At 49.5% G+C, this 27,083-nt stretch overlaps 1 protein-coding gene across 1 annotated transcript in view; it reads right to left on the bottom strand.

Moving 5' to 3' along the window:
- Window positions 1-8,370: 8,370 nt before the first annotated feature.
- The window catches only part of ptpn4a (protein tyrosine phosphatase non-receptor type 4a), a 60,140-nt gene continuing 41,427 nt past the window's right edge, over window positions 8,371-27,083 (bottom strand). Inside the window, exons 13-28 of the mRNA XM_079563521.1 lie at window positions 26,610-26,744; window positions 26,117-26,278; window positions 24,969-25,128; window positions 20,975-21,058; window positions 20,198-20,254; window positions 19,809-19,965; window positions 18,221-18,381; window positions 17,973-18,063; window positions 17,762-17,823; window positions 17,552-17,698; window positions 17,109-17,237; window positions 15,563-15,711; window positions 9,945-10,080; window positions 9,070-9,255; window positions 8,794-9,004; window positions 8,371-8,679 (exon numbers count right to left, since the gene is read on the bottom strand). Of these exons, the coding sequence (XP_079419647.1) occupies window positions 8,513-8,679; window positions 8,794-9,004; window positions 9,070-9,255; window positions 9,945-10,080; window positions 15,563-15,711; window positions 17,109-17,237; window positions 17,552-17,698; window positions 17,762-17,823; window positions 17,973-18,063; window positions 18,221-18,381; window positions 19,809-19,965; window positions 20,198-20,254; window positions 20,975-21,058; window positions 24,969-25,128; window positions 26,117-26,278; window positions 26,610-26,744 (2,194 nt within the window). The 3' untranslated portion in view covers window positions 8,371-8,512. The remainder of the gene's footprint in view (window positions 8,680-8,793; window positions 9,005-9,069; window positions 9,256-9,944; window positions 10,081-15,562; window positions 15,712-17,108; window positions 17,238-17,551; window positions 17,699-17,761; window positions 17,824-17,972; window positions 18,064-18,220; window positions 18,382-19,808; window positions 19,966-20,197; window positions 20,255-20,974; window positions 21,059-24,968; window positions 25,129-26,116; window positions 26,279-26,609; window positions 26,745-27,083) is intronic.

Here is a 27,083-nt window from a genome sequence, read left to right as displayed (position 1 = left end):
TCTTTAACCTTGTACCAAATATGGTGAGAAAACACAGATGAAAGAAAATAAAACCCAATTGGAAACAAAGGTAAATTAAATTCCCCCATTCACGCTCCAGTGTGTGGAGGACGACAGCGCGGCCTCTTCTTTACTCAAATCTGATCGTGTTGTTTTGTTATGTTCTCTTGGGCCACCCCCCCCTCCCCCTCCCTCTGTACAAGACAAAGACAATATAAAAAAATACATTTTTTAAAAGTGAAAAGACACCGACTTGTTTGAATGACACAAACACTGGAAGGGCATCCTGTGTAAAGTAAATCCACGACACGCTCCGTCAGGTCACGACTGAATTCCCTTTTATTTAAAGATTTGTCATGTACAACAATGTATTTACAGTCTGCCGTATTTACACACATCAGCAGGGGGCGCTGTGGCGTACAAATCCTCCGCGCAAAAGAGTCCGGTCGACTTTAAATTAAAATAAACCACCTCGATCGAGAGTGAGGAGCTCCACAGACCGCCAAAACAAGAGCGCCTCAAAACCTTTCACAATAAGAGCTCCTCAAAACCTTTCACAATAAGAGCTCTGCAGGCCTCCAAAATAAGAGCTCGACCAAAACCTTTCACACTAAGAGCTCCTCAAAAAAACTTTCACAATAAGAGCTCTTCTGTCCTTTCACAATAAGAGCTGCTGATGAATTCCTTATTAAAAAAAACAACTCTGGGACTGTTTTCATTGCTTTGAGCTCCTCTGCTTTTGACCCCCCAGTGGAAGTACCTATTGTAGATGTTTTATTTTGACGTCCACAGAGTCTCACTGTAGTCGCTCAAAGCCGACGCTGAACGCTGAGTTTCATTTTGACGTAAATTGTTATTTTAGAATTAATTTTGAAATTCCATTCAGCAATTTTCAATTTAGTTTAATTCAATTCAGTTTTAAATTCAGTTTTCAATTCCACATTTCAGTCGAGCTCAGAGCTTTGCATAAAATAACTTTACATTTTAAAATTACGAGATTTTTAAAGCCACACCATATTTCTTCTAATAAATAAACTGAAATGTAAGAATCTATTGTACACATTTTTATTGTTGCTCTTTTAAAACTAAAATGACTGAAGTTTCTCAAAGGACAAATTGAATAAAAAAAGAAACTTAAGATGTTTTTCAAGAAGATTTTTACCTAATTTTTGAGGGCGATGAGATCTTTTTTTCTTAAATTTAAATGTAAAAAAAATAATTTAAAGGAAAACTTCATCAAAGATCATTTTAGCCGTTTCTAGATCACTCTTTGTATGAAAAATTCAGATTTCTGGAAATTAGCATTTTAAAACTCTGTTTCGTAATTATCAATCCCACATCTCAACTGAGCTCAGAGCATTTGCAGAAATCACAATCACATTTTAAAATACGAGATTTTTAAAGCCACACCACATATTTCTTTCTTTCTAAACTGAAATGTAAGAATCTTTTCCAAAAGTCAGTGTTAATTTTTACATTTTATTTTAGTTTTAGTGATTGTGGTTGAGTTTCAGTCGACTTTGCATTTGTAATATTAATGATAATCATGTTTAATGATAATCCTCCGCTTGTTTGTTGATCTGAGCTCTTTTTCATCGGGATTTAGTCGACAAAAATAGTTTGTCTATAAAAATATTACTTTGACTGAAATGGCAAAACATTGTAGTCGAAAAAATCAACAAAATCAACACAAACTAATTCATAAATGAGTTAAAATATGCTTTGACCTTGATCGGAGAAACAAGTTTAAATAAATCTGTTTTTTACACTTAAAATTAAATAAAGATTTAATCTCACTCAAAATTAATTTACTTAAAATATTACTTTTCTTAAAATATATGTTAAAAACAAAGCCCGGTTAATCTCAGTAGTTTCTCTGATCCAGGACAGACTGACTGATGTGAACATCTGGATTGTTGCTGATCCTAAAACACATTGAAGACATGACTGATCATGATCTGCAGTGTGGCTTTACAAAGTCCCGTGGAGGATTAAATCCCGCGTGATTTAAAATCCCGCGTGATTTACTCCTCAGCTTTAGCTCCGCCCTCATGTTGCAGAACCTTTGTTCGTGTCGTTCAGATTTTAAAAGTTAAACAGACCCAGAGTTGGTGCTTTCGGCCTCGAAAGATCCACATTTAAACCTTTAACACTTCACACTCAGTCTGACCGACAGGGCCTCGTGTGGACCCGGACCAGACCCGGACCAGACCCGGCCCAGACCCGGCCCAGACCCGGCCCAGACCCGGACCAGACCAGACCAGACCCGGACCAGACCCGGACCAGACCCGGACCGGACCAGACCCGGCCCAGACCCGGACCAGACCCGGACCAGACCCGGCCCAGACCCGGCCCAGACCCGGACCAGACCCGGACCAGACCAGACCCGGACCAGACCAGACCCGGCCCAGACCCGGCCCAGACCCGGACCAGACCCGGACCAGACCCGGCCCAGACCCGGACCAGACCCGGACCAGACCCGGACCAGACCAGACCCGGCCCAGACCCGGACCAGACCCGGCCCAGACCCGGACCAGACCCGGACCAGACCCGGACCAGACCAGACCCGGACCAGACCCGGACCAGACCCAGACCCGGACCAGACCCGGCCTCGTGTGGACCCGGCCCAGACCCGGCCTCGTGTGGACCCGGCCTCGTGTGGACCTGGTTCAGACCTGGTTGAGTCCTGGGTCAGAGCTGGTTCAGACCTGGTTTAGTCCTGGGTCAGAGCTGGTTCAGACCTGGTTGAGTCCTGGGTCAGAGCTGGTTCAGACCTGGTTTAGTCCTGGGTCAGAGCTGGTTCAGACCTGGTTTAGTCCTGGGTCAGAGCTGGTTCAGACCTGGGTCAGACCTGGGTCAGACCTGGGTCAGACCTGGGTCAGAGCTGGGTCAGACCTGGGTCAGACCTGGTTCAGTCCTGGGTCAGACCTGGTTTAGTCCTGGGTCAGAGCTGGGTCAGACCTGGGTCAGACCTGGGTCAGACCTGGGTCAGACCTGGGTCAGACCTGGGTCAGACCTGGGTCAGACCTGGTTTAGTCCTGGGTCAGAGCTGGGTCAGACCTGGGTCAGACCTGGGTCAGACCTGGGTCAGACCTGGGTCAGACCTGGGTCAGACCTGGGTCAGACCTGGTTTAGTCCTGGGTCAGAGCTGCACAATCATTATTGTTCCATCTGACGACAAAGGTTCAGTTTCAGATCGAGTTGAAGATCGAAGATAAAGCCGATATTCAAGACTGTAAATGTCCCAACATCTGTCCTGGCATCGCGCAGCTCTGACCCGGTCTGGACCCGGTCTGGACCCGGTCTGGACCTGGTCTGGACCTGGTCTGGACCTGGTTTAGAAAGGATTTCTTGAGGAAAGTACATTACATTTGGCACATGTAGAGGCGAAGCTCCGGGTCCAGACGAGGCAGAACCTTCAGACTCCTCCAAACCTCCTGATCTGATGAACATCACTTCCTCCTCGTACCTCGACCTCGTACCTCGACCTCGTACCTCGACCTCGGCTTCAGTACCGTTTCCACACCTCGTTTCTCTTCAAACACACTGTGAAAGCGTCCCGTGCGATAACTCCGTCCAGACGATTCCAGTTTGAGCAGGTTCGACAGCAGTAGGATATTTCTCCAGCAAAAACCCATTCACTCTGATCCAAAACAAAATGGCGGCGAGCGGAGGTCCAGTCACGGGGAGAGTAAAGTGAGACGAAGCGGGACACATGCGTCTGGACCGGGCTGGGGCAAACCCGGCACAGTGTTGTCTGCGGGTGTTTCAGACCAGCAGGAAGGGTGTCATAAATAAACAGGGACCACGTACCACAGGTTGAGAACCACAGTCTACAGTTTATACAGAAGAGCAAGTCAGAGGGACGGGTTAAATAAACGGGGTCAGGGGTCGAGGTTAAACACACCACGTGAGCAGAGAGAACTTTGCCTCTCGCAGACTCTCCTCTTGTTGCTGATGAAGCTGACGTGTATTAAGTGAAGTTTAACAGTTTATCTGCAGCACGGAAAACAAAACGAGGGCTGTAAATATGAAAATGTCGTTCCCACAGACTTGTCTTTCTGACCTCCACCTGTTCGAAAAAGGAAAAACTAGTGCGACGTAAAGACTAACTGAAGGAGCTGCAGCGTGAAGTCTCTGGTTTTGGAGGTAGTTTAATGATTTCTGGTGAAAACCTTGATGTGACTTATATTTATCACTTTAAATGTTTGAATAACCTTTAATACACACAGTGGCTTTTTACTCCCCGGGTTGCACTGCTGTAAAAACAATCTGATTTATTCATGAGTTTGAAAACAGACGACGTGGAAAACGGCTGAATCATGAAATCCTTTAAAATCCTAATTGTCCAAACTGAGTAAAAATGAAAACAAAGATTTGATTTTTTGGCCAAATCGCCCGAGTTCCCTCTTTCGAACCAGAGGATTTCAAATATCGTATTTGTGCATTAAAAAGCGTTAAATCTGAGCCGCGGAGTGACAGTGGGAACAGTGGCACAGACGGCCTGTAGGGGGCAGTGTTTCCTAAAGGAACAACAGGGTAAAAACACCTCCAGACAACACTGGGTTTGTGACGCCCTCGAGTCCGGACGCTCCGAGAAAAACACACCTGTGCCCAAAGAATAAATAAAGAGTCACCCAAAAGAAGAGTCACGCCCTGCACCGACACCAGGGGCGACACCAGGGGCGACACCAGGGGCGACACCGGGGGGCGACACCAGGGGGCGACACAGAGTCACGCCCTGCAGCGACACCAGGGGGCGACACCAGGGGGCGACACCAGGGGCGATACCAGGGGGCGACACCGGGGGGCGACACCAGGGGGCGACACAGAGTCACGCCCTGCAGCGACACCAGGGGGCGACACCGGGGGCGACACCGGGGGCGATACCAGGGGGCGACACCGGGGGGCGACACCAGGGGGCGACACAGAGTCACGCCCTGCAGCGACACCAGGGGGCGACACCGGGGGGCGACACCGGGGGGCGACACCAGGGGGCGACACCGAGCGGCGACACCAGGCGGCGACACAGAGTCACGCCCTGCAGCGACACCAGGGGGCGACACCGGGGGCGACACCGGGGGGCGACACCAGGGGGCGACACCGGGGGCGACACCAGGGGGCGACATATGGACATAACTCCTCCGGGCGGCGTTTCCGTGTCTGGTAGAAAACAGTCTCTCCGTGTTTGGCACTGGCCGCGCTCCAGAGACGTGAAGCGTCCGGGACTCGAGTCCGGCTTCAGTAAAGTGCAGCAGTGCGGGTTCCTCCGAGCGCCGGGACGGGCCGGGCGCGGCGCCGGGACGGGACGGGACGGGCCGGGCGCGGCGCCGGGACGGGCCGGGCGCGGTTTTGTGCGGAAACGCTTGATCATTTCTGTAACAGTGACGGGACGGCCCGGACGCTGCAGGAGGAACGGGACATGTGGAGAATCTCCATCTGTGGGTTTAGTTTTTAGTTTTTAGTGAAAACATCTGGGTTCAAAACTCAATCAATCCGGCAGGAATTAGATCTATAAAAATCCTTTTATATTAATTAAAATGAGACTAAAACTAGGTCCAGGAAAAAAACTATTTGAATAGAAAATGAAATACATTTTTTTAAATTTTAATTTTAAATTCAAATTTATTCTTTTTTTAATCTTTAAAAAAAAATCAACATTTTCAGAATTTTTTTTTTTTTTTTTTTATTTCCAGCATTAATAATATGGATGTGAAAAACCTTTGTTAAAACTGCACTGACTTTTCTGTTTTTAGGGGTTTGTTGATGCACCTCAGATATATTTAAACATATTTATTGTTTTTAGTTAAATTCAGCTGTTACTTTGTTTTGTCTCAGTTTCAGAAACAACTTTTCAGTGACGATTTGAAAAAGCCTCATTTTCAGGATCAGCTCTGAGCTTCAAGAACCTCCATTAAATATAATAATAAACATAAAAAGTCGACTAAATTATACTTCATTAAACTAATTTAGTTTAATAAATTAACATGCAATCTCATTCGACTAAAACTACACTTAAATGGAAGAGACTTGTTTTACTAAATCTGTCGCATCATTTTCAAAAGCAAATGCTTTCAGAAAATGTCTTTTTCCAAACTTCTAAAAAAGTTTTATTTTACATTTTCAAATTCTTCCATAATTGACTCTGTATAACTTCAAATCAAAACAACTCTGCCCAAGAAACGACTTCCTGTTTCGATCCAGCACGCCAGAATAAAAGCACACAGCTCGTCTCGTTAGTAGTAATATAATTAAATACATTCTGTGTGCTTTTATTTTGGCGTGCTGGATCGAAACAGGAAGTCACTTATTATGATTTAAAGTTACGCACAGAGTCAATTTCCCAAACTTTCCCACTAAACTGTCTACCACAAAGGAAATGACCATGTTTGGATCACAGCGTCTTTCCTGCTACACGTGGATACCAAACATGTCCGTGTTTGTGAGTGAGTGAGCGTGGGGAAGAGCAGGGAGGAGGAACTTCCTGGATAGAGAGAGTCTGGGCTGAATTTAAACTAAGACGTTGAAAAGTTCCTCCTGCAGCGTCTCGACTTAAAGTTCGGACTCGTATTCTCGATCCGCGCTTTCTAAAAGTATTTCCTTTATGGCACATTTAATTTCAAACATTATTTAAGCTCAAACACGTGGCGGACTTCAGGACCCAGCCCCAACGTCGACCAAAGGAAAGTTCAAACTCGGCACAAAGAGAGAATGGATATGGCACGTTATGGTTTATGTTCCGTTTCCCGCAGACGTTTCCAAAACCTTTTCCAGACGGAGGAGACGAGTTTGAGGCGAGACGCTGCAGAGAAACGGCTCCGGAACTGCAGGATAACGACGCCTCGTTTACCTTAAAGGAATAGGCCACCGTTTTTATATACTAAGATATGTTCTTACCTCACTTTAGTCGAGTTAATATATCCCCGTCTGGTCATTGTCCGCGCGCTCTGTCACGCAAACGGAGCACATACGCAGCCTCTCCCATATGTGACATAGCTCCGAAAAAGCTCACGATAGAAGCTACCAAGCTCTTCCACGTGTTCCCTATTTAAATAAAGTTACGTGAAGTGTTTTCATGCGAAGTATATTTACACAGAAATGTAACGTGTCGATTTTATAAGCAAATAAAAAGGGGGACTATATTGTGAGGCGTAATTATACGAGGAGCACAGCGTCCGCGTAGTAACTCCTAAAGACTTCCCCCGCTCACTTCCGTCAATAACCTTTAGGAGTTACTGCGCGGACGTTTTACTCCTCGTATCATTACGCCTCACAATATAGTCCCCCTTTTTATTTGCTTATAAAATCGACACGTTACATTTCTGTGTAAATATACTTCGCATGAAAACACTTCACGTAACTTTATTTAAATAGGGAACACGTGGAAGAGCTTGGTAGCTTCTATCGTGAGCTTTTTCGGAGCTATGTCACATATGGGAGAGGCTGCGTATGTGCTCCGTTTGCGTGACAGAGCGCGCGGACAATGACCAGACGGGGATATATTAACTCGACTAAAGTGAGGTAAGAACATATCTTAGTATATAAAAACGGTGGCCTATTCCTTTAAAGGGACGTTTGACAAAGGGCCTCATTTCCTCGTTCCCAGAGTGTGGATTTCTGGAGATGTTTTTTTTGGCAGGCTAGCTGATACCATAGGAATGCACTAGCCTAGCACTAGCCTAGCGACACGAAACTCTTCAAACATAAGAACTGCATGAACAACACTCTGGATAACGAGGAAATGAGGCCCTATGTCAAAAATCCTGGAAAATCCCTTTAATCTAATCCCCTGTTCGGCTTTACCCAAATCTAAAAGCTTCTTGGAAAAAAGTGACAAAAATCGGACGAAAGAGCGACAGAAACGTGACAAAAAGGTGATGAAAAAGTGACAAAATGTGGGGGAAACGTGGGGGAAACGTGGGGGTAATGTGGGGGTAATGTGGGGGAAACGTGGGGCAAATGTGGGGGAAACGTGGGGGAAACGTGGGGGAAACGTGGGGGAAATGTGGGGGTAATGTGGGAGAAACGTGGGGGTAATGTGGGGGTAATGTGGGGGATATGTGGGGGAAACGTGGGGGGAATGTGGGGGTAATGTGGGGGTAATGTGGGGGAAACACTCTTTAAAACTAAAGTCAAGAAAGTGATGACAAAGCAGAAAAATGATCCGTTTAGGGGAGTTTTGGGTAAAGCCGCCCTGGTTCAGAGGGTCACACGTGACTCATCATTAGAGGCGTCTGATTAAAAAACTGATGAAGTTGGAGGATTTTTCCAGTAATAAATAGTTTATTAAAGACTAAAAAAGTATTAAAATGTGTATCTAATATTTCAGTATTTAGTTTTTTCAGTTTGATGACCTCCCTGCAGCGTCTGCCGTGTCTGTAAAGTCTACAGGAAGGTGGCGCTGTCGAGCTCTGGACATAAACGCGTTTTGTTTCCAGCTGGTTTTGTGTAAAAAAACAAAAAAAAGAAAAGTTCCGACTCCGCCCCCGGCCCCGCCCCCTCGCCCCGCGTCTCAGTGCGGCTCCTGTGTCCGTGACTCCGGGTCTAACGCCGGCTCCTCAGGCGGCGGGTCGGGCTCGTGGGCGGGTCTGCTGGGCTCTGACTCCTCCCCCTCGTCCCCCCCGCCGGGTCGCGGTTCTCTGCTGGTCTCCTCTGGGTCTGCGGCGTCCCGACTGGACTCTGGGCCGGCCTCCGGACTGGATTCTGGGCCGGCGTCCGGACTGGACTCTGGGCCGGCGTCCGGACTGGACTCTGGGCCGGCGTCCGGACTGGATTCTGGGCCGGTGTTCGGACCGGACTCTGGGCCGCTCTGGATTTCCCCGTTTTCTTCCGGGTCTGAGACGGTCGGGGCGGAGTCGGCGGCGGTCTCTGGCTCCGCCTCTGGCTCCTCCCCGTTGCTGGCGCGGCTGCCCAGGCTGCCCACGCTGGTGCACTCCCCCTCCGTCTCCTCCTCCGTCACGTCCAGCTCCTCCTCCGTGACCTCGCCCACGTCCAGCACCTCCACCTGCGGGGGCGGGACATCCATCAGAGACACGTCACGTATGTAGAGTTACCGTGTTAGAGACCAACCTCCTCCTCGTCGTCCTCCTCCAGCTCCAGCAGGTGTTGCTCCTCCCCCGTCGCCGCGGTGACGCAGGGGGGCGTGTCGGCGGTGGAGGGCTCCCTCTGGAGGACGGGGAGCGGCCGGTGCACGGGTTTGACCAGGCCCTCGTCGTAGACCTTCAGGATGGCCTCGCACACGAAGCGGTACTGACTCTGAGGAGGCGAGTACAAGTACTTTACTTTCAAGTATTCAAGTATTCAAGTACTTATGAAGCGGTACTGACTCTGAGGAGGCGAGTACAAGTACTTTACTTTCAAGTATTCAAGTATGGTAACAAACCATAACATGGTAATAAACCATAACATGGTAACAAACCATAACATGGTAATAAACCATAACATGGTAACAAACCATAACATGGTAATAAACCATAACATGGTAATAAACCATAACATGGTAATAAACCATAACATGGTAATAAACCATAACATGGTAATTAACCATAACATGGTAAGAAACCATAACATGGTAAGAAACCATAACATGGTAATAAACCATAACATGGTAATAAACCATAACATGGTAATAAACCATAACATGGTAATAAACCATAACATGGTAATTAACCATAACATGGTAATAAACCATAACATGGTAATAAACCATAACATGGTAATAAACCATAACATGGTAATAAACCATAACATGGTAACAAACCATAACATGGTAACAAACCATAACATGGTAATAAACCATAACATGGTAAGAAACCATAACATGGTAATAAACCATAACATGGTAATAAACCATAACATGGTAATAAACCATAACATGGTAATAAACCATAACATGGTAACAAACCATAACATGGTAACAAACCATAACATGGTAAGAAACTCACGGGCGTCTGGATCATCATGGCGCGCTGGTCCCTCATGGTCCTCACCACGTCCAGAGGAAACACCGGCTGACCACACTCCATCAGGCACAGAGCCGTCTCCATGGTGATGAGCACGCCCGTCCGCCCGATGCCCGCGCTGCCACAGAGACACCAGAGGTCACAGGTCACAGGAGGAACTACTGGGAGACAGCTTCAAATACCTGTCTGCTGCTTTGTAGCTGCTGTTCTCTTAATCTGATGTGTTTGTCTGGCTGAAACCGTCCTCATTGTGCCTTTATCTGCACAAACCCGTGTGTGTCTGAATCAGCCACAAATCTCTGATCAGTTCGATGATTACGCTTAATCTTTACTCAAATATCGAAGGTTTTCATACCTAGACCAAGGCATTAAACTATTTCACGCTTTTCATCAGCAGAGAGATCCTTTTTCTTTCCCATATTGCTTGAAAATGATGATCTGCTTAATAAAGTGGAACATCCTTTTCAGTAGTTTTTCCCTTAACTGGGCTTAACCTGAAAACTAATCATCCCAGGTCTGAGATTAATGTCAGTGATTCAAAGAGCCCGAGACACGACACCATCCATGAGTTCCATCTTTTTTTTTTTTTTTACCTTTTTGACACAAAAATACAATTTGCAAAATAATTTGGAACGCAGTGTAAAGGCTCAGTTTAAAGACTTAAGTGAACCACCACGGGCTGGTCTTCATCAACAGTTAAAGGTTAGTTAGCTTTAGTTAAAGACTTTAGTTTCTCTGACCTGCAGTGAACCACCACGGGCTGGTCCTCATCAACAGTTAAAGGTTAGTTAGCTTTAGTTAAGGACTTTAGTGTCTCTGACCTGCAGTGAACCACCACGGGCTGGTCTTCATCAACAGTTAAAGGTTAGTTAGCTTTAGTTAAAGACTTTAGTGTGTCCGACCTGCAGTGAACCACCACGGGCTGGTCTTCAACAGTTAAAGGTTAGTTAGCTTTAGTTAAGGACTTTAGTGTCTCTGACCTGCAGTGAACCACCACGGGCTGGTCTTCATCCACAGTTAAAGGTTAGTTAGCTTTAGTTAAGGACTTTAGTGTGTCTGACCTGCAGTGAACCACCACGGGCTGGTCTTCATCAACAGTTAAAGGTTAGTTAGCTTTAGTTAAAGACTTTAGTTTCTCTGACCTGCAGTGAACCACCACGGGCTGGTCTTCATCAACAGTTAAAGGTTAGTTAGCTTTAGTTAAAGACTTTAGTTTCTCTGACCTGCAGTGAACCACCACGGGCTGGTCCTCATCAACAGTTAAAGGTTAGTTAGCTTTAGTTAAGGACTTTAGTGTCTCTGACCTGCAGTGAACCACCACGGGCTGGTCTTCATCAACAGTTAAAGGTTAGTTAGCTTTAGTTAAAGACTTTAGTTTCTCTGACCTGCAGTGAACCACCACGGGCTGGTCCTCATCAACAGTTAAAGGTTAGTTAGCTTTAGTTAAGGACTTTAGTGTCTCTGACCTGCAGTGAACCACCACGGGCTGGTCTTCATCAACAGTTAAAGGTTAGTTAGCTTTAGTTAAAGACTTTAGTGTGTCCGACCTGCAGTGAACCACCACGGGCTGGTCTTCATCAACAGTTAAAGGTTAGTTAGCTTTAGTTAAAGACTTTAGTGTGTCCGACCTGCAGTGAACCACCACGGGCTGGTCTTCAACAGTTAAAGGTTAGTTAGCTTTAGTTAAGGACTTTAGTGTCTCTGACCTGCAGTGAACCACCACGGGCTGGTCTTCATCCACAGTTAAAGGTTAGTTAGCTTTAGTTAAGGACTTTAGTGTGTCTGACCTGCAGTGAACCACCACGGGCTGGTCTTCATCAACAGTTAAAGGTTAGTTAGCTTTAGTTAAAGACTTTAGTTTCTCTGACCTGCAGTGAACCACCACGGGCTGGTCTTCATCAACAGTTAAAGGTTAGTTAGCTTTAGTTAAAGACTTTAGTGTGTCTGACCTGCAGTGAACCACCACGGGCTGGTCTTCATCAACAGTTAAAGGTTAGTTAGCTTTAGTTAAAGACTTTAGTTTCTCTGACCTGCAGTGGACCACCACGGGCTGGTCTTCATCAACAGTTAAAGGTTAGTTAGCTTTAGTTAAAGACTTTAGTGTGTCTGACCTGCAGTGAACCACCACGGGCTGGTCTTCATCAACAGTTAAAGGTTAGTTAGCTTTAGTTAAAGACTTTAGTGTCTCTGACCTGCAGTGAACCACCACGGGCTGGTCCTTCATCAACAGTTAAAGGTTAGTTAGCTTTAGTTAAAGACTTTAGTGTGTCTGACCTGCAGTGAACCACCACGGGCTGGTCTTCATCAACAGTTAAAGGTTAGTTAGCTTTAGTTAAGGACTTTAGTGTCTCTGACCTGCAGTGAACCACCACGGGCTGGTCTTCATCAACAGTTAAAGGTTAGTTAGCTTTAGTTAAAGACTTTAGTGTGTCTGACCTGCAGTGAACCACCACGGGCTGGTCTTCATCAACAGTTAAAGGTTAGTTAGCTTTAGTTAAGGACTTTAGTGTGTCTGACCTGCAGTGGACCACCACGGGCTGGTCCTTCATCAACAGTTAAAGGTTAGTTAGCTTTAGTTAAAGACTTTAGTGTGTCTGACCTGCAGTGAACCACCACGGGCTGGTCCTTCATCAACAGTTAAAGGTTAGTTAGCTTTAGTTAAAGACTTTAGTGTCTCTGACCTGCAGTGAACCACCACGGGCTGGTCCTTCATCCACAGTTAAAGGTTAGTTAGCTTTAGTTAAGGACTTTAGTGTCTCTGACCTGCAGTGAACCACCACGGGCTGGTCTTCATCAACAGTTAAAGGTTAGTTAGCTTTAGTTAAAGACTTTAGTTTCTCTGACCTGCAGTGAACCACCACGGGCTGGTCCTCATCAACAGTTAAAGGTTAGTTAGCTTTAGTTAAGGACTTTAGTGTCTCTGACCTGCAGTGAACCACCACGGGCTGGTCTTCATCAACAGTTAAAGGTTAGTTAGCTTTAGTTAAAGACTTTAGTGTGTCCGACCTGCAGTGAACCACCACGGGCTGGTCTTCAACAGTTAAAGGTTAGTTAGCTTTAGTTAAGGACTTTAGTGTCTCTGACCTGCAGTGAACCACCACGGGCTGGTCTTCATCCACAGTTAAAGGTTAGTTAGCTTTAGTTAAGGACTTTAGTGTGTCTGACCTGCAGTGAACCACCACGGGCTGGTCTTCATCAACAGTTAAAGGTTAGTTAGCTTTAGTTAAAGACTTTAGTTTCTCTGACCTGCAGTGAACCACCACGGGCTGGTCTTCATCAACAGTTAAAGGTTAGTTAGCTTTAGTTAAAGACTTTAGTTTCTCTGACCTGCAGTGGACCACCACGGGCTGGTCTTCATCAACAGTTAAAGGTTAGTTAGCTTTAGTTAAAGACTTTAGTTTCTCTGACCTGCAGTGGACCACCACGGGCTGGTCTTCATCAACAGTTAAAGGTTAGTTAGCTTTAGTTAAAGACTTTAGTTTCTCTGACCTGCAGTGGACCACCACGGGCTGGTCTTCATCAACAGTTAAAGGTTAGTTAGCTTTAGTTAAAGACTTTAGTTTCTCTGACCTGCAGTGGACCACCACGGGCTGGTCTTCATCAACAGTTAAAGGTTAGTTAGCTTTAGTTAAAGACTTTAGTGTGTCTGACCTGCAGTGAACCACCACGGGCTGGTCTTCATCAACAGTTAAAGGTTAGTTAGCTTTAGTTAAAGACTTTAGTGTCTCTGACCTGCAGTGAACCACCACGGGCTGGTCCTTCATCAACAGTTAAAGGTTAGTTAGCTTTAGTTAAAGACTTTAGTGTGTCTGACCTGCAGTGAACCACCACGGGCTGGTCTTCATCAACAGTTAAAGGTTAGTTAGCTTTAGTTAAAGACTTTAGTGTGTCTGACCTGCAGTGAACCACCACGGGCTGGTCTTCATCAACAGTTAAAGGTTAGTTAGCTTTAGTTAAAGACTTTAGTGTGTCTGACCTGCAGTGAACCACCACGGGCTGGTCCTTCATCAACAGTTAAAGGTTAGTTAGCTTTAGTTAAAGACTTTAGTTTCTCTGACCTGCAGTGGACCACCACGGGCTGGTCCTTCATCAACAGTTAAAGGTTAGTTAGCTTTAGTTAAAGACTTTAGTGTGTCTGACCTGCAGTGAACCACCACGGGCTGGTCCTTCATCAACAGTTAAAGGTTAGTTAGCTTTAGTTAAAGACTTTAGTGTCTCTGACCTGCAGTGAACCACCACGGGTTGGTCCTTCATCCACAGTTAAAGGTTAGTTAGCTTTAGTTAAAGACTTTAGTGTCTCTGACCTGCAGTGAACCACCACGGGCTGGTCTTCATCAACAGTTAAAGGTTAGTTAGCTTTAGTTAAGGACTTTAGTGTGTCTGACCTGCAGTGAACCACCACGGGCTGGTCTTCATCAACAGTTAAAGGTTAGTTAGCTTTAGTTAAAGACTTTAGTTTCTCTGACCTGCAGTGGACCACCACGGGCTGGTCTTCATCCACAGTTAAAGGTTAGTTAGCTTTAGTTAAGGACTTTAGTGTGTCTGACCTGCAGTGAACCACCACGGGCTGGTCTTCATCAACAGTTAAAGGTTAGTTAGCTTTAGTTAAGGACTTTAGTGTCTCTGACCTGCAGTGAACCACCACGGGCTGGTCTTCATCAACAGTTAAAGGTTAGTTAGCTTTAGTTAAAGACTTTAGTTTCTCTGACCTGCAGTGAACCACCACGGGCTGGTCTTCATCAACAGTTAAAGGTTAGTTAGCTTTAGTTAAAGACTTTAGTGTGTCTGACCTGCAGTGAACCACCACGGGCTGGTCTTCATCAACAGTTAAAGGTTAGTTAGCTTTAGTTAAAGACTTTAGTGTGTCTGACCTGCAGTGAACCACCACGGGCTGGTCTTCATCAACAGTTAAAGGTTAGTTAGCTTTAGTTAAAGACTTTAGTTTCTCTGACCTGCAGTGGACCACCACGGGCTGGTCTTCATCAACAGTTAAAGGTTAGTTAGCTTTAGTTAAAGACTTTAGTGTGTCTGACCTGCAGTGAACCACCACGGGCTGGTCTTCATCAACAGTTAAAGGTTAGTTAGCTTTAGTTAAAGACTTTAGTGTGTCTGACCTGCAGTGGACCACCACGGGCTGGTCTTCATCAACAGTTAAAGGTTAGTTAGCTTTAGTTAAAGACTTTAGTGTGTCTGACCTGCAGTGAACCACCACGGGCTGGTCTTCATCAACAGTTAAAGGTTAGTTAGCTTTAGTTAAAGACTTTAGTGTCTCTGACCTGCAGTGAACCACCACGGGCTGGTCTTCATCAACAGTTAAAGGTTAGTTAGCTTTAGTTAAGGACTTTAGTGTCTCTGACCTGCAGTGAACCACCACGGGCTGGTCTTCATCAACAGTTAAAGGTTAGTTAGCTTTAGTTAAAGACTTTAGTGTCTCTGACCTGCAGTGAACCACCACGGGCTGGTCTTCATCAACAGTTAAAGGTTAGTTAGCTTTAGTTAAAGACTTTAGTGTCTCTGACCTGCAGTGAACCACCACGGGCTGGTCTTCATCAACAGTTAAAGGTTAGTTAGCTTTAGTTAAAGACTTTAGTGTCTCTGACCTGCAGTGAACCACCACGGGCTGGTCTTGTCCCGCCCTCTTCGTTCGCACCAACGCCACGAAGTCCAGGAAGTCTGTGGAGTCGTCGGGGACGCCGTGGTCCGGCCACGCCAAGTACTGGATCTGCGTCAGCTCCCTCTGCTGGTCACTCTGAGGAGGCGCAGAGACAGAGGCTCAGACCGGAGGAGGCATGAAGTCAGAGCGAGTACAAGTACGAGTACAAGTACAGGTACGAGTACGAGTACAGGTACGAGTACGAGTACAAGTACGAGTACGAGTACGAGTACAGGTACGAGTACGAGTACAGGTACGAGTACGAGTACGAGTACAGGTACGAGTACGAGTACAGGTACGAGTACGAGTACAGGTACGAGTACAAGTACAGGTACGAGTACGAGTACAGGTACGAGTACGAGTACAAGTACAAGTACGAATACCAGTACAAGTACCAGTACTGTGTTTCGACACCAGGACTTTCCAATACTTTCCGATACCGATAATAAATATGGTTAATGTGTGCGTGTCCACAACTGTGGGAAAAAGGAATAATTTGGAAAAAAATTATGAAATAAATTGGATAAAAAAAATGGGTGAAAATAGAAATAAAACAAAGTAAAAATTAAGGAAACAAATGTGTAAAATGAGAAAAAAATTGGGAAAAATTTGGCATTAATTGGAAAAATATTAGCCGTAAAAAATTAGGAAAAAATGATAAGAAAATGAGAAAAAAATGAGCAACAATAAGGAAAAATAAAAATGAGGCAAACATTGGACAAATCTTTTTGTGAAAAATAGAGAAAATATATTTGTATCTATAAATCATTGATTTGAGCCTTTAGTCCCTGGAGCGACACTTGGAACTAAAACCTGATGAAACAAAGGTAAACGTGGGTCTGCAGATGACGTCCCGCGTGAACTCTCCCTGGGAGGCGTCGTCATGGAGACGGTTCCCACGGCATCGGCAGGACCTGAAAAAGACCGTCCCCCGCGCGTCGCTATGGAGACCAGCGTCCCGGTGCGTCGCCATGGAGACGAGCGTCCCGGCACTCGCCGCGTTTTCTATAAATAAAAGCTTTGAGAACAAACGAAGTGCACGCTGAAAACTTTACCTCACACTACGACTGGACCGGGGACAATTCAATCACTTTATACTTTATTAGAATGAAGGAGAAAACGAGTTTTTGTAAAACACGTGGTTCTGTTTAAGGAGACCTGAGAAGAAACTCATCATCTCACACCTCCACAGTGAGATGATCAGAGAGTCCTCTCACATGTCTATATGAGAGCCTGATGGACCACGTGGTCACATCTCTATATGAGAGCCTGATGGACCACGTGGTCACCTCCACAGTGAGATGGTCAGAGTCCTCTCACATGTCTATATGAGAGCCTGATGGACCACGTGGTCCCTCCACAGTGAGATGATCAGAGAGTCCTCTCACATGTCTGTATTAGAGCCCTGATGGTCAGAGTCCTCTCACATCTCTATATGAGAGCCTGATGGACCACGTGGTCCCTCCACAGTGAGATGGTCAGAGTCTCCTCACCTGCCGGTGCAGCAGGCTCATCTCTCGGACCAGGAAGGCGGCGTTGCCCTCCTCGTTGTGGCAGGTGACGGTGAAGTCTCCGTAGGTCGCGCTGCTCTCGGGGTTCGGCCAATACTGATGACACTTGACCTGCAGGAAACCAGAGGGTCAGAGTCCGGGTCAGAGTCACGGGTCAGAGACACGGGTCAGAGTCACGGGTCAGAGTCACGGGTCAGAGACACGGGTCAGAGACACGGGTCAGAGTCACGGGTCAGAGTCACGGGTCAGAGTCACGGGTCAGAGTCAGAGACACAGGTCAGAGTCACGGGTCAGAGTCCGGGTCAGAGTCCGGGTCAGAGTCATGGGTCAGAGTCACGGGTCAGAGTCACGGGTCAGAGTCACGGGTCAGAGTCAGAGACACAGGTCAGAGTCACGGGTCAGAGTCCGGGTCAGAGCTGACGTACCCGCCCTCGCTCCACCTGCGTGGTCAGCATCACCACCAGAGACGAGCCCTGCTCCCAGGTCATCTGCCAGAAGTCTGCACACGTGTGGGGCAGCGGGCCCTGGCACGCGATGTACCGGTTAATCAGGCTCCAGGCCGGGATCTCCATCTACAACATGTACAACAGCGCTCAGACCTGCTCCTAACGGCTCGCACATCCTGCAGGACTCACGTTAATGTAGTTGGCGTTGATGTAATCGTCCGAGCCTTTCAGGATCACACGCGTCGCATCGTCTGCAGAGAAACAGCTTTAACTCCAGAACCACAGAGAGAAACCAGGAAACCATTCAGACTCCACTTCATCTACAGGTTTGAGTCTCCTCAACATCTCAGTGCTCACTCAGAGCCAATCAGACCATGGTATGAAAGAGTAGAAGTCTCACAGGGGGAGATGTCCCGGTAGCGGTTCTTGGTGACGTTCTGAGGTAACTTGGCACAGAGCATGGTCATCCCGGGCCGTTTCCGGTACAGAGACTGTGGAGAGAAACGTTAGTCAGTGAGGTGTTAAAGCGACTCCACAGAAGATCCTCCGAAGATCCTCAGAAGATCCTCCAAAGATCCTCTGAAGATCCTCCAAAGATCCCCAGAAGATCCTCCAAAGATCCCCAGAAGATCCTCCAAAGGTGCTCACATCAAACTGCTGCAGCAGCGCCCCGGAGCCCAGCGCCTCCCTCAGGCCGCTCATGGAGTCCTTCAGGGCGCTCTGGTCCAGGCTCGGGTCCAGAGGACTCTTCTCAGGGATGTACTGGAACTCTGGCTCCGCCTCTTTGTCCTCCACCACGTCGTACACGGCTGCAGGAACAAACGGTGACATCACTCACAGAGCTGCAGACGGGTGGACAGACAGGTGGACACAGACAGGAGGACAGACAGGTGGACACAGACAGGAGGACAGACAGGTGGACACAGACAGGTGGACACAGACAGGAGGACAGACAGGAGGACACAGACAGGAGGACACAGACAGGAGGACACCGACAGGAGGACACAGACAGGAGGACACAGACAGGAGGACACAGACAGGAGGACACCGACAGGAGGACACAGACAGGTGGACACCGACAGGAGGACACAGACAGGAGGACAGACAGGAGGACAGACAGGTGGAGACAGACAGGAGGACACAGACAGGTGGACACCGACAGGAGGACACAGACAGGAGGACACCGACAGGAGGACACAGACAGGAGGACACAGACAGGAGGACACAGACAGGTGGACACCGACAGGAGGACACAGACAGGTGGACACCGACAGGAGGACACAGACAGGAGGACACAGACAGGTGGAGACAGACAGGAGGACACAGACAGGAGGACACCGACAGGAGGACACAGACAGGAGGACAGACAGGAGGACAGACAGGTGGAGACAGACAGGAGGACACAGACAGGAGGACACAGACAGGAGGACACAGACAGGAGGACACAGACAGGAGGACACAGACAGGAGGACACAGACGGGTGGAGACAGACGGGTGGAGACAGACAGGTGGACACAGACAGGTGGAGACAGACAGGAGGACACAGACAGGTGGAGACAGACAGGAGGACACAGACAGGTGGACAGACAGGTGGAGACAGACAGGTGGAGACAGACAGGAGGACACAGACAGGTGGAGACAGACAGGAGGACACAGACAGGTGGAGACAGACAGGAGGACACAGACAGGTGGACACAGACAGGTGGACACAGACGGGTGGACACAGACAGGTGGACAGACAGGTGGACACAGACAGGAGGACACAGACAGGAGGACACAGACAGGTGGACACAGACGGGTGGACACAGACAGGTGGACAGACAGGTGGACACAGACAGGAGGACACAGACAGGAGGACACAGACAGGTGGACACAGACAGGTGGACACAGACAGGAGGACACAGACGGGTGGACACCGACAGGAGGACACAGACAGGTGGACACAGACAGGTGGACAGACAGGTGGACACAGACAGGTGGACACAGACAGGTGGACACAGACAGATGGACACAGACAGGTGGACACAGACAGGAGGACACAGACGGGTGGAGACAGACGGGTGGAGACAGACGGGTGGAGACAGACGGGTGGAGACAGATGGGTGGAGACAGACGGGTGGACAGACAGGAGGACACCGACAGGAGGACACAGACGGGTGGAGACAGACGGGTGGACAGACAGGTGGACAGACGGGTGGAGACAGACGGGTGGAGACAGACGGGTGGAGGCTCTCACCGTTGGGCCGCACCAGCAGGATGAGTTCTCCTGAGTGGCTCTCACAGCTCGCCTTGATGAACATGACCACCTGGTCGTGGGTGTGGTCTGAGATGTCTCTGCCGTTAATCAGAACCACCTGGTCGCCCTCGTTCAGCCGCGGCACACACAGGTCCGCCTGCAAGAGCAGAGAGAGGCTGAACTCCTGGACCACTGAGAATCCACCGATACAGTAGAACAGTGTGTACCTGTCTCACTGCAGTGAGACAGGTACACACTGTTCTACTGCAGTGAGACAGTTACACACTGTTCTACTGCAGTGAGACAGGTACACACTGTGTTCTACTGCAGTAAGACAGGTACACACTGTGTTCTACTGCAGTGTGACAGTGTTTTCAGTTTGAACTCACCGAGGTCCCCGGAGCCACCCGAGACACCACGATGGGCATCTTCTGATCTGCTCCGCCCTGAAACACACCAGACATTTATCTTTACATCCACAGATTGTACAGGAATCCAGAACAAACATCTGTGCAGTGAGATCTGAGTATCGATACCAGTGAGTGATGAAAGAGTCACGAGTCCTGGACTCTGGTACAGACGTTTATGTTTCACTCGTATCAAAAACATGAAAGCCCTGAATAAACGGATTTATCTCTGAGCCGTCGGTCCAGGACAGGATTAAAGACTTTAGTTTCAGCTCAAAGTAAGTGACTGTTTTTACCCATTCTTTTAAATTACTATTTTTTTCAAATATTTTTGCCCAATTTTCCCATTTTTTCCCACTAATTTCTCCCCATTTTCACGCGTGTCTTGACCTTTGCAGATGAACCCAGTCTTGTACATTTGTTCTTGCTCTGTTTTCTGGTTCTAGACGACAAATATTTTCGTATCAGTTTGGAATAAATGTAGCGGCGCCGAGCCCGGGTCATGAGGGTCTGGACCCGGGTCTGGTTTAAAACTGTAGGATCTGGAAACGATGTTCTCTATCCCCATCAGCTCCCACAGCAGGGTCTGCCTGGGTCCTGACAGTCAGAGGAGCTCATTCTGCTCTCTGAACACTAACTCTTCTTCATGTGTGTGAACCAGAGAGGAGCTCATTCTGCTCTCTGGACACTAACTCTTCTTCTTCATGTGTGTTTGCGTGTGTGTCGATGACTCCATGACGACGTCGGTTCTTCCGTTACCTTGACGTTGAAGCCGAACCTCCCGTGTTCGTCCGGCCTCATCTTGATCAGCACCAGGTTGTCGTGAGGAACCACTCCGTTCAGCTGAAACACACAGGACCACAGGTTTATCCATCAGCACTGTGTCAATCACAGTCTGAGCTCAACTCTCTCACACCCACCACCACACCTACTGGTGTGGTCAGGGTGGTCATGTGACTGGCCGTGTGGGTGTGGTCAGTGGTCATGTGACTGACCGTGTGGTCCTGTTCAGTGGGTGTGGTCAGTGATCATGTGACTGGCCGTGTGGGTGTGGTCAGTGATCATGTGACTGGCCGTGTGGTCAGTGGTCATGTGACTGACCGTGTGGTCCTGTTCAGTGGGTGTGGTCAGTGGTCATGTGACTAGCCGTGTGGGTGTGGTCAGTGGGTGTGGTCAGTGGTCATGTGACTGGCCGTGTGGGTGTGGTCAGGGTGGTCATGTGACTGACCGTGTGGTCCTGTTCAGTGGGTGTGGTCAGTGGTCATGTGACTGGCCGTGTGGGTGTGGTCAGGGTGGTCATGTGACTGACCGTGTGGTCCTGTTCAGTGGGTGTGGTCAGTGGTCATGTGACTGGCCGTGTGGGTGTGGTCAGTGGGTGTGGTCAGTGGTCATGTGACTGGCCGTGTGGGTGTGGTCAGTGATCATGTGACTGGCCGTGTGGGTGTGGTCAGTGGTCATGTGACTGGCCGTGTGGGTGTGGTCAGTGGTCATGTGACTGGCCGTGTGGGTGTGGTCAGTGATCATGTGACTGGCCGTGTGGGTGTGGTCAGTGGTCATGTGACTGGCCGTGTGGTCCTGTTCAGTGGGTGTGGTCAGTGGTCATGTGACTGGCCGTGTGGTCAGTGATCATGTGACTGGCCGTGTGGGTGTGGTCAGGGTGGTCATGTGACTGGCCGTGTGGTCAGTGATCATGTGACTGGCCGTGTGGGTGTGGTCAGGGTGGTCATGTGACTGGCCGTGTGGGTGTGGTCAGGGTGGTCATGTGACTGGCCGTGTGGGTGTGGTCAGTGATCATGTGACTGGCCGTGTGGGTGTGGTCAGTGGTCATGTGACTGGCCGTGTGGGTGTGGTCAGTGGTCATGTGACTGGCCGTGTGGTCAGTGGTCATGTGACTGGCCGTGTGGTCAGTGGTCATGTGACTGGCCGTGTGGGTGTGGTCAGTGGTCATGTGACTGGCTGTGTGGGTGTGGTCAGTGGTCATGTGACTGGCCGTGTGGTCAGTGGTCATGTGACTGGCCGTGTGGTCAGTGGTCATGTGACTGGCCGTGTGGGTGTGGTCAGTGATCATGTGACTGGCCGTGTGGTCAGTGGTCATGTGACTGACCGTGTGGGTGTGGTCAGTGGTCATGTGACTGGCTGTGTGGGTGTGGTCAGTGGTCATGTGACTGACCGTGTGGGTGTGGTCAGTGGTCATGTGACTGACCGTGTGGGTGTGGTCAGTGGTCATGTGACTGACCGTGTGGGTGTGGTCAGTGATCATGTGACTGGCCGTGTGGGTGTGGTCAGTGATCATGTGACTGGCCGTGTGGTCCTGTTCAGTGGGTGTGGTCAGTGGTCATGTGACTGGCCGTGTGGGTGTGGTCAGTGGTCATGTGACTGACCGTGTGGGTGTGGTCAGTGGTCATGTGACTGGCCGTGTGGTCAGTGGTCATGTGACTGGCCGTGTGGGTGTGGTCAGTGATCATGTGACTGGCCGTGTGGTCCTGTTCAGTGGGTGTGGTCAGTGATCATGTGACTGGCCGTGTGGGTGTGGTCAGTGGTCATGTGACTGGCCGTGTGGGTGTGGTCAGTGATCATGTGACTGACCGTGTGGGTGTGGTCAGTGGTCATGTGACTGGCCGTGTGGTCCTGTTCAGTGGGTGTGGTCAGGGTGGTCATGTGACTGGCCGTGTGGTCAGTGATCATGTGACTGGCCGTGTGGGTGTGGTCAGTGGTCATGTGACTGGCCGTGTGGTCAGTGATCATGTGACTGGCCGTGTGGGTGTGGTCAGTGGTCATGTGACTGGCCGTGTGGTCCTGTTCAGTGGGTGTGGTCAGTGATCATGTGACTGTCCGTGTGGTCCTGTTCAGTGGGTGTGGTCAGTGATCATGTGACTGTCCGTGTGGTCCTGTTCAGTGGGTGTGGTCAGTGGTCATGTGACTGGCCGTGTGGGTGTGGTCAGTGGTCATGTGACTGGCCGTGTGGGTGTGGTCAGTGATCATGTGACTGGCCGTGTGGGTGTGGTCAGTGATCATGTGACTGGCCGTGTGGGTGTGGTCAGTGATCATGTGACTGGCCGTGTGGGTGTGGTCAGTGATCATGTGACTGGCCGTGTGGGTGTGGTCAGTGGTCATGTGACTGGCCGTGTGGGTGTGGTCAGTGGTCATGTGACTGACCGTGTGGGTGTGGTCAGTGGTCATGTGACTGACCGTGTGGGTGTGGTCAGTGGTCATGTGACTGGCCGTGTGGGTGTGGTCAGTGGTCATGTGACTGACCGTGTGGGTGTGGTCAGTGGTCATGTGACTGGCCGTGTGGGTGTGGTCAGTGATCATGTGACTGGCCGTGTGGGTGTGGTCAGTGGTCATGTGACTGACCGTGTGGGTGTGGTCAGTGGTCATGTGACTGGCTGTGTGGGTGTGGTCAGTGGTCATGTGACTGGCCGTGTGGGTGTGGTCAGTGATCATGTGACTGGCCGTGTGGGTGTGGTCAGTGATCATGTGACTGACCGTGTGGGTGTGGTCAGTGGTCATGTGACTGGCCGTGTGGGTGTGGTCAGTGGTCATGTGACTGGCCGTGTGGTCAGTGGTCATGTGACTGGCCGTGTGGGTGTGGTCAGGGTGGTCATGTGACTGGCCGTGTGGTCAGTGGTCATGTGACTGGCCGTGTGGGTGTGGTCAGTGGTCATGTGACTGGCCGTGTGGTCCTGTTCAGTGGTCATGTGACTGGCCGTGTGGTCAGTGGTCATGTGACTGGCCGTGTGGTCAGTGGTCATGTGACTGGCCGTGTGGTCAGTGGTCATGTGACTGGCCGTGTGGTCAGTGGTCATGTGACTGGCCGTGTGGTCCTGTTCAGTGGTCATGTGACTGGCCGTGTGGTCAGTGGTCATGTGACTGGCCGTGTGGTCCTGTTCAGTGGTCATGTGACTGGCCGTGTGGGAGTGGTCAGTGGTCATGTGACTGGCCGTGTGGGTGTGGTCAGTGGGTGTGGTCAGTGATCATGTGACTGGCCGTGTGGGTGTGGTCAGTGGGTGTGGTCAGTGATCATGTGACTGGCCGTGTGGTCCTGTTCAGTGGGTGTGGTCAGTGATCATGTGACTGGCCGTGTGGTCCTGTTCAGTGGGTGTGGTCAGTGATCATGTGACTGGCCGTGTGGTCCTGTTCAGTGGGTGTGGTCAGTGGTCATGTGACATGCCGTGTGGTCAAGGTGGTCATGTGACTGACCGTGTGGGTGTGGTCAGTGGTCATGTGACTGGCCGTGTGGGTGTGGTCAGTGGTCATGTGACTGACCGTGTGGTCCTGTTCAGTGGGTGTGGTCAGGGTGGTCATGTGACTGGCCGTGTGGTCCTGTTCAGTGGGTGTGGTCAGTGATCATGTGACTGGCCGTGTGGTCCTGTTCAGTGGTCATGTGACTGGCCGTGTGGTCCTGTTCAGTGGTCATGTGACTGACCGTGTGGGTGTGGTCAGTGGTCATGTGACTGGCCGTGTGGGTGTGGTCAGGGTGGTCATGTGACTGGCCGTGTGGTCAGTGGTCATGTGACTGGCCGTGTGGTCAGTGGTCATGTGACTGGCCGTGTGGGTGTGGTCAGGGTGGTCATGTGACTGGCCGTGTGGGTGTGGTCAGTGGTCATGTGACTGGCCGTGTGGTCAGGGTGGTCATGTGACTGGCCGTGTGGTCAGTGGTCATGTGACTGGCCGTGTGGTCAGTGGTCATGTGACTGGCCGTGTGGTCAGTGGTCATGTGACTGGCCGTGTGGTCAGTGGTCATGTGACTGACCGTGTTGCTCTTGTCGCTGCCCGGCGTGTCGTACAGCTCGTTCAGGTGATTGTCCAGGAGACTCTGCTGTGAATGAGCCTGGATGATCTGACTGAGGGTCTTTCTGCTCAGCTGTTTGGGCGGCAGAGCGGGCGGCTGACCGTCCACTCCCTCAGGAGATCTGTGACATAAACACATCAGGAGAACGTCAGGAGCACATCAGGAGAACATCAGGAGAACATCAGGAGCACATCAGAACGTCAGGGGAACATCAGGAGAACATCAGGAGAACATCAGGAGCACATCAGAACGTCAGGGGAACATCAGGAGAACATCAGAACATCAGGAGAACATCAGGAGAACATCAGGAGAACATCAGAACATCAGGAGAACATCAGGAGCACATCAGAACGTCAGGAGCACATCAGAACATCAGATCGTCAGGAGCACATCAGGAGCACATCAGGAGAACGTCAGGAGAACATCAGAACATCAGGAGAACATCAGAACATCAGAACATCAGGAGAACATCAGGAGAACATCAGGAAAACATCAGGAGAACATCAGGAGAACATCAGGAGAACATCAGGAGCACATCAGAACGTCAGGAGAACATCAGGAGAACATCAGGAGAACATCAGGAGCACATCAGAACATCAGGAGAACGTCAGGAGAACGTCAGAAAAGAATGAGAGGGACATTTCCAGATGTTCACAGCGATGTTGCTCCTCTGAGTCGGACAGACTGAGGCTTGACGTCTCTAGTTTCTGACACAAAGTCTTTATGGATCTTTGAGGTTTGAAGGCGTGTCCTAAGGTGGTGATGCTGCAGGAGGCGGGGCCGTCCAGCAGGTGGCGCCGCCCTGTGTGTTTCTCAACCCGAAGAACCTGGTTTCGGTCCTGAATAGAATGTTTAAAGGTGCACTAACTGAACTCAGTGACCTCTCGGTGACCTCTCTGTGACCTCTCTGTGACCTCTCTGTGACCTCTCTGTGACCTCTCTGTGACCTCTCGGTGACCTTTCGGTGACCTCTCTGTGACCTCTCAGTGACCTCTCTGTGAGCTCTCGGTGACCTCTCAGTGACCTCTCAGTGAGCTCTCGGTGACCCGGCCGAGGCTCCTTCACTCACTGCCCTGACCTTTAGATTTGGGTAAAGCCGCAGCACTTACGGTGTGGAGTCCAGAGAGATGCTGTTGGCCTGTGTGGACGACGCTGACTTGTGATTGGACGAGAAGACGGGCAGCGATGGCGAGGAGTGGATCACATGATCGACCAGGTGACCCACGGAGGAGGGGCGCACGCGGGTGCCCTCTGCTGACAGGAGGGAGGTACTGCAACCACAGAGGCAGCCATGTTAGACCAGCAGACCATGTGACACGATGAACCTCTGCACCGTCTGAAGAGTCGCTCACTGGGGGGGTCAGGGGGGTACTCTCTGGTTTGGGGGGTCAGTGGGGTACTCACTGGTTTGGGGGGGTCAGTGGGGTACTCACTGGTTTGGGGGGTCAGGGGGGTACTCTCTGGTTTGGGGGGTCAGTGGGGTACTCTCTGGTTTGGGGGGTCAGTGGGGTACTCACTGGTTTGGGGGGGTCAGGGGGGTACTCACTGGTTTGGGGGGTCAGGGGGGTACTCACTGGTTTGGGGGGTCAGGGGGGTACTCACTGGTTGGGCGTCCCGGGGGGGGATCTGTTGGGTAAACTCTGTGTTTCCAGTCGTTCGTCGGACAGAGAGTTCCTGCTGACGGAATCCCAGTCTGTGCCCGAGACCAGCTTCCTGCACAGAGGCTTCGACGGAGACCTGAGGAGAACATCTCATATTACACACATGAAACATCCTGAGGAGAACATCTCATATTACACACATGAACCATCCTGAGGAGAACATCTCATATTACACACATGAACCATCCTGAGGAGAACATCTCATATTACACACATGAACCATCCTGAGGAGAACATCTAATATTACATACATGAACCATCCTGAGGAGAACATCTCATATTATATACATGAACCATCCTGAGGAGAACATCTCATATTACACACATGAACCATCCTGAGGAGAACATCTCATATTACACACATGAACCATCCTGAGGAGAACATCTAATATTACACACATGAACCATCCTGAGG

The sequence above is a fragment of the Gobius niger genome (assembly GCF_951799975.1).
Source record: "Gobius niger genome assembly, chromosome: 9".
Lineage (NCBI taxonomy): Eukaryota > Metazoa > Chordata > Actinopteri > Gobiiformes > Gobiidae > Gobius > Gobius niger.
This window is presented reverse-complemented; position numbering and strand designations above follow the sequence as displayed.